At 53.0% G+C, this 16,650-nt stretch overlaps 1 protein-coding gene across 2 annotated transcripts in view; it reads right to left on the reverse strand.

The window, feature by feature from the left end:
- Nucleotides 1-16,650, reverse strand: part of SLC24A3 (solute carrier family 24 member 3) — a 472,654-nt gene that overhangs the window by 186,728 nt on the left and 269,276 nt on the right. For both annotated transcript variants that reach the window (XM_036827175.1, XM_036827174.1), the window contains exon 3: nucleotides 11,172-11,248. In XM_036827175.1, coding sequence (XP_036683070.1) covers nucleotides 11,172-11,248 — 77 coding nt within the window. The remainder of the gene's footprint in view (nucleotides 1-11,171; nucleotides 11,249-16,650) is intronic.

Consider the following 16,650-nt stretch of genomic DNA (forward strand, 5'->3'; position numbering starts at 1 on the left):
ACTTCAGACTATACTACAAAACTACAGTAATCAAGACAATATGGTACTGGCACAAAAACAGAAATATAGATCAATGGAACTGGATAGAAAGCCCAGAGATAAACCCATGCACCAATGGTCAACTAATCTATGACAAAGGAGGCAAGGATATACAAAGGAGAAAAGACAGTCTCTTCAATAAGTGGTGCTGGGAAAACTGGACAGCTACATGTAAAAGAATGAAATTAGAACACTCCCTAACACCATTTTATTTACATAAAAATAAACTCAAAATGGATTAGAGACCTAAATATAAGACCTAAAACTCTTAGAGGAAAACATAGGAAGAACACTCTTTGACATAAATCACAGCAAGATCTTTTTTGATCTACCTCCTAGAGTAATGGAAATAAAAACAAAAATAAACAAATGGGACCTAATGAAACTTCAAAGCTTTTGCACAGCAAAGGAAACTACAAACCAGACGAAAAGACAACCTTCAGAATGGGAGAAAATATTTGCAAATGAATCAACAGACAAAGGATTAACCTGCAAAATATATAAATAGCTCATGCAGCTCAATATTAAAAAAACAAACAACCCAATCCAAAAATGGGCAGAAGACCTAAATAGACATTTCTCCAAAGAAGACATACAGATGGCCAAGAAGCACATGAAAAGATGCTCAACATCACTAATTATTAGAGAAATGCAAATCAAAACTACAACGAGGTATCACGTCACACCAGTTAGAATGGGCATCATCAGAAAATCTACAAACAACAAATGCTGGAGAGGGTGTGGAGAAAAGGGAACCCTCTTGCCCTGTTGGTGGGAATGTAAATTGATACAGCCACTATGGAGAACAGTATGGAGGTTCCTTAAAAAACTGAAAATAGAATTACCATATGACCCAGCAATCCCACTACTGGGCATATACCCAGAGAAAACCATAATTCAAAAAGACACATGCACCCCAGTGTTCATTGTAGCACTATTTACAATAGCCAGGTCATGGAAGCAACCTAAATGTCCATCGACAGACGAATGGATAAAGAAGTTGTGGTACATATATACAATGGAATATTACTCAGCCATAAAAAGGAAAGAAATTGGGTCCTTTGTAGAGATGTGGATGGACCTAGAGACTGTCATACAAAGTGAAGTAAGTCAGAAAGAGAAAAACAAATATCGTATATTAAAGCATATATGTGGAACTTAGAAAAATGGTACAGATGAACCAGTTCGCAGGGTAGAAATAGAGACACAGATGTACAGGACAAACGTATGGACACCAAGGGGGGAAAGTGGCGGCAGGGGGTGGTCGTGTGATGAACTGGGAGATTGGGATTGATATATATACACTAATATGTATAAAATGGATGACTAATAAGAACCTGCTGTATAAAAAAATAAATAAAATTCAAAAAAAAAATACATGGAGTGTTTTCTGATAAATTAGAGCATGTAATGGGCTATTTTATCCAGATTGATTTGTTCAATGTTTGCGAAAGACTAGTTCTTTAGGCTAAGTATCAGTATCTCATTGTGTGTTTAGCTTTTGAACTTACACTTTATAGAGGAAAAAATACTACAAAATTGTAGTCAGTATAGAACTATTATTCACAAATTGGGACTGTTGGCAATGTCATCTCAGAGGAACACAAAAATTAAGTTTGTTTTGTATGTAAGAAAATAAAGGAAAATAAAATAATTAGAGTGGGGAAGGGTGGACCAAGTGATAAGTTAGATATATAAGATGAAGAGGAGCATAGAGCAGGCTGCGGGTGTCCAGTCCCCATGGGTAAACATTTGGTGTCTAAGCAATGTGCATGCTCTCTCCCATCACCCTTTGGGGCTCCTCATAAGATCCAATGTGACACTGTCTGCTCCAAAGCTCATTCCCCCCCAAGCTTCTTTCTCTCTTGCGCTGGGTTCAGGACGTGAACCAAAGAGACAGTAGATCAATCCATGTCGCACCTTAGTGTGTGCCTGTCCAGAACGGGTTGTAGTCTCAGAATTCTGCATCTCCTGTAGCCTCATGCAGCTCAGGCAGCTCAATATTAGAGAGGGAACGGATGTGCATAATAATAATGGTAGGTGATATCTATTTAGCCTTTGCCTCAGAAGCAGAACTGGATTCCAGGATTCCAGTGCAAGTCTTTTAACTGGGAGGGGGTAATCTCAGGAAGCGCCCCCCAGAGAAGAGCAAGAAAATGAGTTGGGGAAGAACGGGCAGCTCATCAAGGCGTGTTATCCAGCAAGATGCTGGATGGGCACCTAGAGCTTATCCCTGCTTGGACAACCGCGGGAGTCAGGGTGGCGTTTCCGTGAGCACATCCGAGGCACAAGGGAACTGAGGTATTTATTCACCAACCCCTCTCTGTCTGAGGGCTACTTCTGGGGGCTGGTGATTTCCTGGCACATCTCCGCTGGCCTGCATTCGGTAGAATGGGCTCTGGGGACCAGAAAAAGCCCAGAGTCATGGGGGCTGGATGATGGGGGTCAGGCAGGCATGCACAAGCTGCAAATACTAAGTGGGTACAGGTGGGGCATTACCCAGGCAGCGCCAGATGCTCTGCCAAGAGCTTTGCACGCCTATCTTCATGCATTCCTGAAAGCAGCCAGATGAGGTGGGTGCTGCATTTACCTCCAGTGACCGATGGGGAAACTGAGGCTTGGATTAAAAAGCAGCTTCTCATGGCTACGCGGCTTATCGGTAGAAAAGCCAGGACTGACACTCAGGTGGGTTTCACTCAAAGTGCATGCTCTAAACCGCCAGGCTTTATATGCAGTTTGGGGTCCTGGAGAATCAACCACCAGCCAACCTGGGTGCAGCCCATGGGGCCTAATGGTCAGCCCTGGGTCGTCTGAACTAGGTCTCATGCAAGGAGATGAGTGAGTAACTTAAGATCTATCGGAACATAATTTACCCTCTTTGTACTAATCCTCTCTGGACACCAGTTTTAGCTTTGAGTTGACACTGACAAATTAAGGACATGCTCAGCACTTTTACAAGAGTAAACAGGAAATTCCACAAGCTCCTCTAATCATTTTTCTCTTCCAGGGTGAAATCCCTTAAATAAACACGTCTGCCTCGCCAGAGAGTTTTTGCCAGGGCCTTGCTGACCAGATCCTGTGGGTCCCCTTAAATGTTAAAACCCCTGCGGCAGCCCCTCTCCCAGAGCGCTGGGCTTGGCGGAAATGCCAGTTGCACAGAGGTCTCTGGGACACGCCCTGTCCTGGTGCTCTCAAGGACGGGGCTGTCTCCCAGTGGGTCTGTCTCTGGTCCTTTGTGATGGGTTAAGCACAGGTGAGCTGCCCTTAGAGGGATGTGGGGTGGGGAGAAGGTGAAGACTAAAGAACCTAACATTTCCTGAGTATCTACTATGTGCTCCCACTTTACAGATGTGGAAATTGAGGCCAGGAGAAGTTCTGTAACTTGTTCCAAAGCCCTCAGCATGTTGGTGATATACAAACTTTCTCACTCCTAATCTCAGTGTCCTACTCTCTCATCAAACATCCCATCCTGGTGGCCTGGCAGTGCCTTCTCTGCACCCCGTTTGTTGGAGCTGCTAAATCCATCAGAGGCTGGGGTAAAGGAGCAGTGCCTCTTTCCTGGTGACCTTTTATTCCCGGCCACCTCTGCTTCGTGATTTTGAGTTGACAACATAAGCAAAGGGAGGGATGATGCTGAATTAGAATTCATCTCTAGGTTTTCTAGGGGAACCCCTTCCACTTGTGGCTATTTAAATTTATATTAATTATAATAAAATTTAAAATCAGACTAACCTCTCAGTCAGACTAACCGCACTTCAAATGCTCAGTAGCCACAGGTGGCCAGCAGCCGCCGTATTGGAAGGAGCAGAGAGAGAACACCTCCATCAGCACAAAAAGTTCTACTAGGTAGCGCTGGTCTATACAAGTAAAGTTGAGTCTCAGGGCCAAAAAAGCAAAAGGATTAGTACAAAGAGGGTAAATTATGTTCCGATAGATCTTAAGAGCTAAAAATAACCCCTGGGGCTGAGGTGGAGCTTTGACATGCAAAGCTGCCTCTCCAAGTGGGGGGGGGCAGGAAGGGCCCCTTCCACCTCCTGCTGGTACCCCGGCCCCTCCATCCCCTGAGAACCTGTTAGGGCATCAATTAGTTTATTCTTTGGCTCTTAACAAAAGCAATCTAGGCCCCAGGGAAGGGAGTGAATCCAGGGAAACCATTTTCTAGGTATTATAATTAAACAGATAACTGGAAGCAGCCCAGCCCACAAGGAAATGACATCCACCGAGTGAGGCCCCTTCCAGGGAGGCCCCTCCCCCAGGACTGAAAGGGGATTGGAGCTCGGAGGAGTCAGGGAGAGGAAGGGAGTCCTTCCCACCTGAGATAGGGCTCTCCCCCAGGTTCCCAAGGAGCACATCCAAAGTAGCCTTCACCGCGCTCTGGGTGGGGGGTTAGGTTGGAGTTAGGGTGCAGTCTGCAAAGCCAAGAGTCCCCCTTCAGGATCCGCCCACACTCCTGTGCTTCAGACACCCTGACTGATGAAGACCTGACGAAGCGTCAGGTTGGCTGGTGACCCATGGTCTGGCAGGAAAAACACGAGGCTTCTGGGGGTTGTGAATTAAGGGACAGTGAAAAGTGCGGGTGGGGCGGGTGGGGCGGGGAGTGAGCAAGCAGAGCAAGGGCAGAGGACACCAGGGGGAGCCGGGGCCAGCTCGGGGGCAGAGACGGCCTGGAGGGGGCGGGACAGAGAGAGCCAGGGCACGCAGGCACTCTGCTTGGGCTAGGCGGGCAATGCCGCAACATCAAGGAAGTACAGACCGGACCTAGAGAAACCACAATTGCAGAGGGAGGACGGTATCTGAACAGCCTCACCCTCGAATCCCAACCACATTTCACCACCTCTGTCCCAGGGGCCTTCCTCCAGTGCCAACTGGTTTCCTCTGCAGCTCTGGGGAGACAGGAGGTCTTCATGGAATCACGAGACAGAAATGAGCAAGTTCCTGAGTTCAAAAAGCTGTTCTGGGAGCAAGGGAGAATCTGGATGCAGGCTCACAGAGTTTCCCCAATTCCTAGACCAGATTAAAAACTTCCGGGGCAGAGAAGGAGGAGAGAAATGTGGACAGGCGCTGGGGGCTTGGGGAGACCACCAACCTTGCAGATCCAGCCCTGGACACCATCCTATGGGGATGCTGCAGAGACTGACATGAACGTTCCCCGTTGCTGCTCCTGGAGCACCTCCCTGGGCGGAGATGGCCCAGCACACGGCTGATGGCCCAGCACACGGCTGATGGCCCAGCACACTCACGTGATGGCCCAGCACACTCGCATGATGGCCCAGCACACTCGCATGATGGCCCAGCACACGGCTGATGGCCCAGCACACTTGCATGATGGCCCAGCACACGGCTGATGGCCCAGCACACGGCTGATGGCCCAGCACACTCGCATGATGGCCCAGCACACGGCTGATGGCCCAGCACACTCGCATGATGGCCCAGCACACGGCTGATGGCCCAGCACGCTCGCATGATGGCCCAGCACACGGCTGATGGCCCAGCACACTCGCATGATGGCCCAGCACACGGCTGATGGCCCAGCACACGGCTGATGGCCCAGCACACTCGCGTGATGGCCCAGCACACGGTTCCTGCCTGTGCTTCTCAAACACCCACGCTGTTGGGAGCCCACCTCCTCGTCTCACGTGGGAGCCACTAAAAATGGGCACTGGACACTGGGATGCAGTGAGGATGGAGATATGGACAAGGGAGTCCCCCCCCTGGACAGAGCTGGCTGAAGGCAGATGGTCAGGGACCTCCTGGTGGCCTGAGCATCCCTTTGGCCACCCTGGGAAGCCTGATGTGACCCTAAAAGCTCCTCGGAGGAAGAAGTCTCTCCCGTGGGCACAGAGTGTCTAGGTTTTAGAATATAAGGATGGATGTCAGAAACATTCTCGTTGATGTTTCTTTCCTGGGCTGGTCCATGGGTGGGTCTGAGTCACTGGACCAGCTAGCAGCCTATCTTCCAGACTCACTTAGCAGAATTTGCATTTGTAAGGCCTCCATGTTCATTTCCAGGAGTGCGATACTTTACCACCTCACACCCAAGCACGTAGAAATCTCTGCCCGCCGAAAGAGAGGAATCGCACTAAAAATGCAAAAAGAGGGCTTCCCTGGTGGAGCAGTGGTTGAGAATCTGCCTGCCAATGCAGGGGACACGGGTTCTAGCCCTGGTCTGGGAAGATCCCACATGCCACGGAGCAACTGGGCCCGTGAGCCACAACTACTGAGCCCGCGCATCTGGAGCCTGTGCTCCGCAACAAGAGAGGCCGCGATAGTGAGAGGCCCGCGCAACGCGATGAAGAGTGGCCCCCGCTTGCCACAACTAGAGAAAGCCCTCACACAGAAACGAAGACCCAACACAGCCAAAAATAAGATAAATAAATAAATATTTTTTTTAAAAAATGCAAAAAGAAGGCTCAAAACTTAGGCAGAATCCCTTCGGAAGCTGACAAGGTACACAGGGGGCATTTACTTCTGCTGTGGAGGCTGATTTATTAAAGACAGACCAGTCTTGAGAAAGAATCTCAAATATTGATTACTTAAAGCTTCTTCACTGGAAGAGAAAATGTGGAGCCCGGCTCACAATCGCAAAGATTCAGCTGTCTACATGCTGGATAAGCAGCAAAATTTCACAAGGTATTTATAAATCACCAACAAAGCATGATTCTAGAAAGTTATTTCCAGGCTTGTTCATCCATTTGGGGGAGGGCCCATGAGTTTCTAGGGTGCACATTTCCTCACAGACCAGGAACACTGCTTTCAGCAACTCAACATTAGAACAGGCTGACTGTAAAGCAAGTTCTCAGACAAGTGTGTTTCCTTGGGGATAATCATTGTTGATAAAGTTACACAGACAACGGATTTCCACTCTAGGAAGGAACCCATATGGAAAGAAAGTTGGAAGGGCTCTTTTTCTAGTGCAATCTCAGGTCTGAGCATTTCTGACAGCCACAAAACCAGAAAGAGCCAAGGGAAAGTTAAAGTCACAGTGTGGGGAAATTTTAACCAGAAATGGCTACGTGATTTCCACAAAGCTCACACAAAAGAGGGAAGTATTTGCGTGAAAGAAAAGAAAAAGAGAGGTGAGATTTTTTGACAAGTAAGATTGAAGGATTGTTTCGGGGAGTCCTCGGAACCACCTGTGACCACAGGCCAGCACCCGGCTGAGGTCAGCAGCTACGTGAAAAGCCTTCCGTGAAAAGCAAACTCACGGGGTCTGTGTGGAAAGGGGTATGTGAGTTTAGGTGCAAATGTGAAGTTTAATCAGGTTTTGGGATATACTCTGAAAGGCTCAGGCGCTCTGGTGGAGACCCCAAATCACTGCCAGTCGGTTCCCGGGGCCCCCTCCCTGGGGTGGCCTGGGGTGACAGGACACAGCTCTGGGATCCTCCCACAGAGGGCTTCCCTCCCTCACTGGAGGAGACCAGATGATGAATCCCCACATCCCATTTATGATGCCCTGAGAGGTGTTCCTCAGGTACCTGGATTCTGGGACCCCTACCAAAGTGGCCCTGAGCCTTCCTCGCTGGACTTCCTGGACCTTTGTCGCCTGGCTGGGGAGCAGACTTCTCTGGGTCACAATTCCCCAGGCGAGGAGGGACGGCGACTGGGGGCTGCTTCCCCGCACTTCCAAGCCAGCAGCCGAGTCACCTCTTGGTACCTCCCACCCTCCCACCTTAGTTTCCGCTCACTCCAGACCCCCTGGACTCGAGGGTCTACATCTTCGATCAGGGGTTTCTGGTTCCTGCCTGGAATCCCTTCCCCCTTCTCCTTTAGAAAATGCCTGCCCACTTTTCAAGCCCACTCAGCCGCCCCCCAGCACTGGATGGAGACTTCACTGAGTTCCCACGGCACTGGGGGGGGCCACGGCCACGCTCACACACCGTGGGAGCGGTCCAGAGGTGGGCCTGCCTACAAGACAGCGGGCTCCTGCAGGGTGAGCTGTGTCCGGGCTTTTAGAAGGGTCCAGCCCGGTGCCACCATGTTGCAGGGGCTTGGAGATGCTTTCCAGAAGGCTGAGGGCAGGAATCTGTATGTAGCTCCTGCAGCTCTGACTCATGCATTTATCTGTCCACTGGCCACCAAAATGGCTCAGGTTAGCCCTGGCAGCCTTTCTTACATCCAACAACGTTCATCTGACAATTTCTGAGCGCCTTAAATGTGTTGGGTGCCATAGTGGGTGGAGGGGTAAAAAGAATGGTTTGTCTCAGTGCTGAACAATCAGGGACTGAGCAGCTTTTGTTTTGCGACTCGTCAGATGCTGCACAAGGGTTTCTCGTGATGCTCAGGTCCCCCCAGGGGGCTTACACTCTCAAGGGTAGGATAACATAGACTTGCTCCTTGACCCTGGGGAGGCCACCAGCAGGCCCACCCTGACAGGTGGAGAAGAGGGGCCCCTCCTGGCCTGAGCCCGGCCCCGTCCTGCACCTGCCTGCACGTGGACCCCCCCCGAGGCAGCAGGTCAGGCTTCTCCACCGGGGTCTCCTCCCTCTGAGAGGTGGGTCCGGGGAGGAGGCCTGCGCAGGCCTTGGCCACAGGTACAGGCTGCCTGGGTGGAGAATTCTGAAATTCCGGGTGCCTGGAGCGTGGTCTTGAAGGGGTGGACACTGACCTTGGCCCCTGGACTCCCTGACCTATGGTTTCTATGATGCAGGGCCCAGGGCCGAGGAAACCTGTGGTTTCTATGATGCAGGGTTCCAGGGCCGGAACCACCTGTGACCACAGGCCAGCACCCGGCTGAGGTCAGCAGCTACGTGAAAAGCCTCCCGTGAAAAGCAAACTCACAGGGTTCAGAATCAGTGATGAAAAAGTGTGTAGCTGCAGGCTTATGTCTTTTTTCCCCACGTGCTACTCTTTTAGGCACGTGGGGAAAAAAAGCACCTTTAAGCAAAGTGGGAAATTACCCTTGTTTGTCTACTTGGCCTTCATGCCTGCCTGGGATGCACCGCCACAGATGGCAGAGGCCTTACGGGGACCCTCGGCTCACGAAGGACAAGGCACACGCACCCTCCTCTGCCTTCAGCTGGATTCACAGGACCCCGGTGGGAGGTGGAGCCCCGCCATCGGCAGACAACAACACTGCCTTGGGAGACGGAAGCTCGCGCCGTTCGGGCCTGGGCCGCGAGTGGAAGCCCCATCTCTCAGATGCCGAGGCATCAGGGCGCTAAGGCTGCTGGGGCGTTCTGGACCCGACGCAGTGCCTGGGCCTTCTCAGCCTGGTGACCGGGAAGGCTCCCTGGTGCCAGGGGTGGCAGCTGGCATCCACAGCAACTGCTCTGTGCCTGTAACTGTCCTGAAGGGCAGGAGGCTGCAGAGTCTGCTTTATCGTTTGGTATTTTTAGAGAATGTCTTTGCTGACAGAAGATCCCTCGTGCCTTTTTTTCAGGCAGAGTATTGGCTGGTTGGGGTGAGTGGGGAAAGACGTTCACCAGGAAGGGAGTCACGCTGAGGGCAGCTTATGGGTCCAGAGGGTAAATATCTTACCAGAAGCCACGCACAAAGCAAGGAGCACAGAACTGGGCCCCAACTCACGTCTGGTCTGACTCCAGAGCCCAAGGTGTGCCCACTGACCTACTCAGGTCAGGCGTGGATGGAAAAGTAAGGTCTCTGTCCCCTCCCCTGAGTCATGGTGTATGTGTGACGGTAATAGAGGCCGCTAGAAATGACGTGTGTGACTTCCGAGGCCGGGCCATTCAGGCCACGGGCTTCTTCCTTGTCACCGTGACCCTCTCTCTGCAAACCCTCAGCTGCCACGTGGAGCCACGCTGGAGGGGCCACAGCGAGGTGCTCTGGTCAGCAGTCGCAGCCGGGCTAGTCCTCTGGGCACTGCAGACACGGACAGCAGACAAGGGAGTGGACGAGCCTTCTCCGAGGGCTCCTCCAGCAGCAATGGCTCCGGCCCCAGCCATCGGCGTCACCACCAGCCATCCGAATCGTCCCACCCCGGGCCCCGGATCCTGGGGTACAGCATCCCCTCTGTGCCCTTTCTGAACTACTGACCCCTGGAACCCATGAGAAACAGAAAGTGGTTATTGGGTGTGCCACTAAATTTGGAGACCGTGTCCCAGCAATAAGTGACCAGAATGGAATTAAGAGCATTCCGGGGGAGAGTGAAGGCCACTGAGATGGGACAGCACAGTGACGAACCCAGTGGAGCACCTGCCCTGGGACTTTCTGGTTCTGCAGCCACTCCTGCGAGACAGCCTCACCCCTGCACCCGCCCCCAAACTCTCCGAGTGGGGACAAGGAAAATCAAAGGCCTTCAAGCCACTGGGCCTGTGGACGAAGTGCTAGGGCAGTGGTGGATATTAAGAGCCAGAACACACGTTTATGGACCACCTACTACGTGCCATTACATTTAATCCACGAATTTAACAAATGCTTTTGACCCCACCACGTGCCAGGAACAGGCCTGGGAAGGAAGCCTCGCACAAAACTACATCCCTGTTCTCATGGGGCTGATGTGTGAGTGAGGGTGACGGGCAATAAGCAAATAACTCTATAATATTATGTCACAGAGTGCTCGGTGCCGTGGAGAAAAGCAAAGCCGGGTAAGGTGAAAGACAGGCAGTTTACAAAGGCTGGTTGGGAAAGGAAGGCCTCCCCAAGAAGGTGGCGTTTCAGCAGAGAGAACCCATGCTCTGTCTGACCTCAGAACCCACGCCCTGGGCATGGGTATCAAGGAAAGAAAAAGCCAGGTATCTTCCAGCGTACACACCTGTGGCCTCTTAGAAACAGTACATTTGGATAGACACTTCCATATATAAAATAGATAAACAACAAGGACTAACTGTAAAGCACAGAGAATTATACTCAATATCTTGTAATAACTTATAATGGAAAAGAATCTGAAAAAGAATAGGTACATGTATATATATACACACATATATATATACGTATATTACGTATATTACGTGAATCACCTTGCTGCACACCTGAAACATTGTAAATCAACTATACTTCAATAAAAACATTTTTTAAAAAGTACATTTGGAGATCGCCCTCCTTGGGGCTCACAGGCCCCCCACCAGGTATGTGAACAAGACGGGAGACTCCTCTGAGGGCACCTTTCTGCCCCCCCGACCCCCTCCAGGCCTTCCCTCTGGCCCTGAAGGCAGGGCCACCAGAGGGGTACTTACACAGAGCACGTGGAGGACCACCGCCCCCTGTCTTCTGTCCTCGTTGGTGAAGATGTCATTGGGGAACTCGTGCAGGGCTACAGAAGGGAGAGAGAAAACCAACTCAGTACAGGTAACAACACTTTCAGGGCGGGAGGTCTGGGACAGCGCTGCCATCCTTGTTCTGGTATGGGGTCCACAAACCTGGATGAGGAAAGATTACATCTTCATGTTCACAAATCTCTAACTGGAATTTGGTGTTTCCTCCATATAAGAATGGAGGCAACAAACTGCAGCTGTGCTAGAAGCACCCGGGCTCTGCCCCCAGGAGACACGTTCATGATCCTCTGTCCTGCCATCCGCATGGCTCACTCATCACTTGCGCGTGAGGGTGGCTTGCAGACCGCCACCTGTGACCAAGGGTTCATGAGAAAACACGGGAACCACGATCACGCAGCCCTATCTTCTAACACAGTGACAACTTCATTTCAGCGGATCAGTCTCCCTCTGTCACCTCACACATCTTGCAAACACTGAAATGTTTTCCCGAGCAGAGGTCTGCAGGCTTCAGGGATTACCCAGGGGTCCGTGGCACACACAGGATTAAGTCCCTGCTCTAAACCGTCCCTCTGTCCCTCCTTTCCTTGTCCCACTCCTGCCCTGGCCTGGGGCCTGGGCCTCTTATGACTCCCTCCCGGCTCTCACTTCTATAACACATTGCCCTCCCCTCCCCAGGGAGTCCAGTACAGGGCAGAAACCACGAGAAATCTTCCTTTCTGCCCACTTTCCAAACCCAGGACGCTGATAGCCGCTGTGGGGCAAAGCGAAGGAGAGGGAACCCTGCAGGGCAGGCCTGTCTCTCACCCTCGGGCACCCAGAGCCCAGATTTCCTGTCACCGTCTGGCCCACCGTGCGCCTGGACCTGGCCAAACCTGCGCCCCACTCCGTGGTTCTGAAGATGACAAGCCCCGCCCCCAGCCACGCTGCTCCTTCCTGATGTGCCCTTTGTCTGTATGAACCCTCAGCGCCCGTGGGATGGGCTGGCTGCTGACAGGCCGGGCTGGGCAGAGACGGAGGTTCTGAGGGCAGGACGGCCACACAGACTTGTGCAGAGTTGACAACGGCGCACGCAGTGAGCTCTGCTCCTGGCAGGCATGGGCCCTGCACTTCGCACCCACTGTGCCTCTGACCCGGGACGGAAAGCTGCTGCTCCCGCGCTGTAGACGAGGAACCCGAGGGGCAGCCGGACTGGACACCATCCTAGAGGGTCCACAGCGAGGACCACGCACCCAGCAGACGGGCCGGGGCCGCCCTCACTGCTGTGATCCCGGCTCCTGGCATCTATTTGCCATCTTACTCCACCCGGTGACCTCTTCCTTCTGAGGGTCCCCTCCAAGCAGGGGACCTGATCTGACCTAAATTCTGCCTCCACACCCCAGAGGGAAGCAGGTGGGCTGTTTGTTCCTTTGCATTTCTCTGTGCAGCTGCCATGGGGCTTTTCAGCGCCGGGCAGCTCCCGGGTAAATGTGACCATCCCATTGCCCACCTACCCCCAGAAGTGGAGACTGGTTGGTGGGCCTGGTTACTGTATCGATCAGGACAGCCATCATCCTGGGGAAACTGAAACCAGGGTCTGCCCTGTGATGGGTGCCATGCAAAACATTCACGCGTGGGGACCGCTTACCATCAGCGAGGAGGAGGTGGGAAAAGTGAGGGGTCCCTCCTACCCCAACCTGGCTGAGGGCAGCAGGTGAAGGGAGTGAAGGCCACGGTGCAGGCAGCCTTGTGTCTGCAAGGCGCCCACACCGTGCCAGCTCCGTCATCCCTGCTTCTCTACCAGGACCCGCAAGAATGGTTCGATCAAGGGTACTATGTCCGTATGTGACACATTTATGTTTTGAATCCAGGCACTTCGGTTTTAAATCCCCTTGGCACTCAACAGTGAGTGGAATGACCATGACCAGGTGGGTCCTCTGGGCTTTGAGTTTTGGTAGGGGAGGGTCTCGGCGGAGGTCTGGATGCCCAGCCAGCCCTGGGACCTGGCTGGGGCTCTCGGACAGGACCAGGCTGAGGGCTGTGCTCTTGGATGGGGAAGGACCCACGGAGCCCAGCGCTGACGCCGGAGGGGCTGAATGCTGTCCAGAGTCCTGGCCAAGCACGTGTTGGGTGGGGGTGGTGGTGGTGGGGGGGGGACGGGAAGGGGGAGTGGGCGTGGGAACCACAGCACTCTCCTTCAGGCTCCTCCTTCCTTACGGCTCAGGGACCCTCCTCTCTCTCTCTCTGGGGAGTGGGAGGCTTGGCAGTGTCCCTATCTTGATCTGCTCTTCCTGGCCTGGTGCCTGATTCCTCACCAGCCGGAAACTCCTAGTCCTCTGTCAAGGGTGTCTCCTCCCGTCGGAACCCATGACTGGCCACGAGAAAATCGGTGAAATTCTCCATGAGATGATCCCAGTGTAGCAGCAGGGGGGCTGGGGGCTGTGAGCAGAGCAGCTGGCCCTGCCGGACCTCCTCAATGAGCTGAAGGTGGCTGGGCAGTGGCTGAGACAAAGCGTGGGTGTGTCAGGGGGTCAGCTGTGGGGAATGCAAGGCAGTGGAGAGTTCGTTAAATGCTTTCAAATTGGTTTGCTTCCGAACAGCAACAGAATTCTTCTTTGGTGGCTCCCAGGCGTGTGGGAAGAGCGGCCAGGAGAAGTACGCCAGGGAAGCCTCACCTGACACGGTTCCCACTCCGACCGCCCCTTCATGGCAGCCCCTCTGAAAACATACATCGGGCGGCCGATGAAATTATTACAATGATGCACACCTTGCAGAGAATACTGCAGATATTTTATGCTCCCTCTTAGAGATACATCATCTTTTGGAAAAAAGTCACGAAAAGAGATTTAACAACTGAGCTGGGGCTGTCTCCTCTTGCCCTCCAAGAGATGAGCTTCCTTCATAGGCGGGTCCCTCCAGAGCAGGCCCCCAGACAACAGTTTGAAGGCCAGCAGGTGATCCCAGGAGAGGAGTGGAGAGGTAAGATAAGAAAGGGAAGGGGCTGATACATAGGCTCAGACTTGCCAGGGCCCCTCTGGGAGACTCTACAGAACATGCCCCGGGGCTATACATGGACACCCATCCGTCATGTTTAAGGCTGTCTTCAACACTTTAGGGCAGACCCTTAACACTTCTGCTCAGCTCTGCACTGGCCAAGTCAGGTGTGTTCCTGGGAGCAGAGAAGGCCCTAGACAGAGTCACAGGTGCATCAAGAAACCATCCTCACACGTGGCGTGGTGATGCCTGCATGGCCTGCAAGGGGTCTGCAGGGGACACCCATGATCCTCCAAGCGCCCTTGTGAGGGAATGGAAGGGAAGAGGGACAGGGTGTCTTTATGAATAGGAGCAAGAGCCCCTAACTTGCTCATGCATAACTGGTGTCAGCACGGAGCGGCGGGGCGTGGGGTGGAGGTGGCAGAAGGAAGACCCTGGGCCCGGGCCTAAAAGTCTGGGTAAACTGCCGTTGTGCTGTGCCTTCCGAGTCCAGCATGGCAGTGCCTGAGTGTTCAGAGTGCATCGCAGTGAGCTGCATTGTAACGTGTTCTCATGTTAAGCATCGAATCCACCACGTTAGAATCTTATCTGGCTCATCTGCAAAGGGCAGTAGCAGACGACCCTGGGCACAGAGGATGTGACTCAGGAGCAGCCCTGTCACCAGAGACCCACTGGGGCAGCAGCTTTGTTGGGGGGAGGCCCCCAGTGCTCATGACTTATCTCATCAGCCCCTCCTATGCACCCCACACAGCGTCTACCAGTACACACACTGCTATTTCACGCAGCGTTGCTTTGTCCAGGTTCTAAAGCAGTTTGGTATGATGGTGTTTAATCTCCCTAAGAAGGGGTCAGCCTGGGCCCAGGAAAGCGTCCTCAGTTGGGCATCTGGAGCTGTGAGGTTCACACCCAGGCCTCCCACGGTGTGGCCTTTGTCAACGTGTCACTTCACCTCTGCGGGCCTCAATCCATCTGTTGGCCCATCTGAAAAATGGCTGCGGTTCCTCGTCTCCGCTCCCTCCGGTCCACGCGCACAGTACGGTCAGTGCATACAGCGGGTGCCTAATAAGTGTCCGCAGGATGAAGAGCTCTGAAGGGAGGGGACTGGGACACTGACCGGGGATGGAGTGAGTCAGCCTTCCCCGGCTGGCCCTACGGTTCAAGAAAATAACTGCCGGCAGTGGCTGAGCTTGCTTCTCTGAGGCCGAGCAAGCCCCACCTGAGGCTGGCACAGACTCAGACACACCCCAGAAACGGCGCTTTCAGAAGAGCTGCAGTTGCCCAAGAAGAGTGAACGGAGACAGGGTGGCCCGCTAGACTGGAAGACTCTGCCCAGCACTTCTTGGCCTCAGTTTCCTCATCTGTAAAACCAGGCGGGGCCTGCAGTGCCTCCCGCAGAGCTGATGGCGGTACTGATGCCGTCCCAGCCGCCCTCCACTTGGCGGTGCTTCTTGCATCCAAATCCAAAAGAACCAAGGGCATTTCTTAAGGCCTGAGCTAGGATGCCCACCATTGTTGGGAACTTAACGTTACCCTGGGACTGTTGGTTAGATTTCATGTAAGAACCCACCATGGGGAATCAGGGCTGGGTTCAGATCCCACCTATACCACTCACAGGTTATCTTTTCTCCTCTCTGAGCCCACCTCCTTCATCTGTGAGATGATGTGTGGATACCATCCGTGCAGTGTTGCTGGGGAGAGCACAGACAGCGTGTGTGAAACACCTCCCGCCATGCTTCCCGGGTACCTATTGCATCTCTTCCTAATTATAATGATGGTGGAATGCTGCCCGGCAGGGGGCCGGGGACACATTCCTCCCAGTGTTGGTGTTAAAATCCACCAGTCACCAACTCCTGCCTGCCTGGCCTCTTCGTCTGTTTCTCCAGGGCGGCGTTCAGCCCGAAGGAGCTGCGTGAGTGCATGAGCCTCTGGTAAGTGCTTCCCTGTTCGGGCTGTTGGGAGCCCGAGGTTCCCGTGTCACGCTAGGAACAGCAACACATCCAGCTGAGGGTTCCCCCAAACACCTTCAAAATCCTCAAAGTCTCTTTCTGCTCCTCTCTCTCTCTCCCCCAATTTTCTTTCCGGTACATCTTGCCAGCCCCGGGGGCCGGCAGAGGCAAGCAGTGCTGTTCCCATGGAAACCACAGAGCCTGGGGGGAGCGGATTCCCCTTACCAAGGCAACGGCAATCAGCGACCTCCTTCTCTCTCCTGGCCGCTTTCCTGAGGCCTGAGTTTGATGAGTCTAAATGGAGGTTTGAAGGGGATGGAGAGTTTTTTGGTTTTTTTTTTTTTAATGCAGCAGGGGCTTTCAGGGCATCCTTAGACGTACGAATTACGTATTGATCCAATGGAGCGGCCCAAAGTGAAGATCAACACACCTGAAAAGGCCAGGCTCCCTTAAAACACCGGAGTGAAAGGAATCTGTGCGGCTGCAACCAACACAACGCCCTTCTCTCATCCAGGGTTTGTTTA

This window comes from Balaenoptera musculus, chromosome 15 (assembly GCF_009873245.2).
Source record: "Balaenoptera musculus isolate JJ_BM4_2016_0621 chromosome 15, mBalMus1.pri.v3, whole genome shotgun sequence".
NCBI lineage: Eukaryota > Metazoa > Chordata > Mammalia > Artiodactyla > Balaenopteridae > Balaenoptera > Balaenoptera musculus.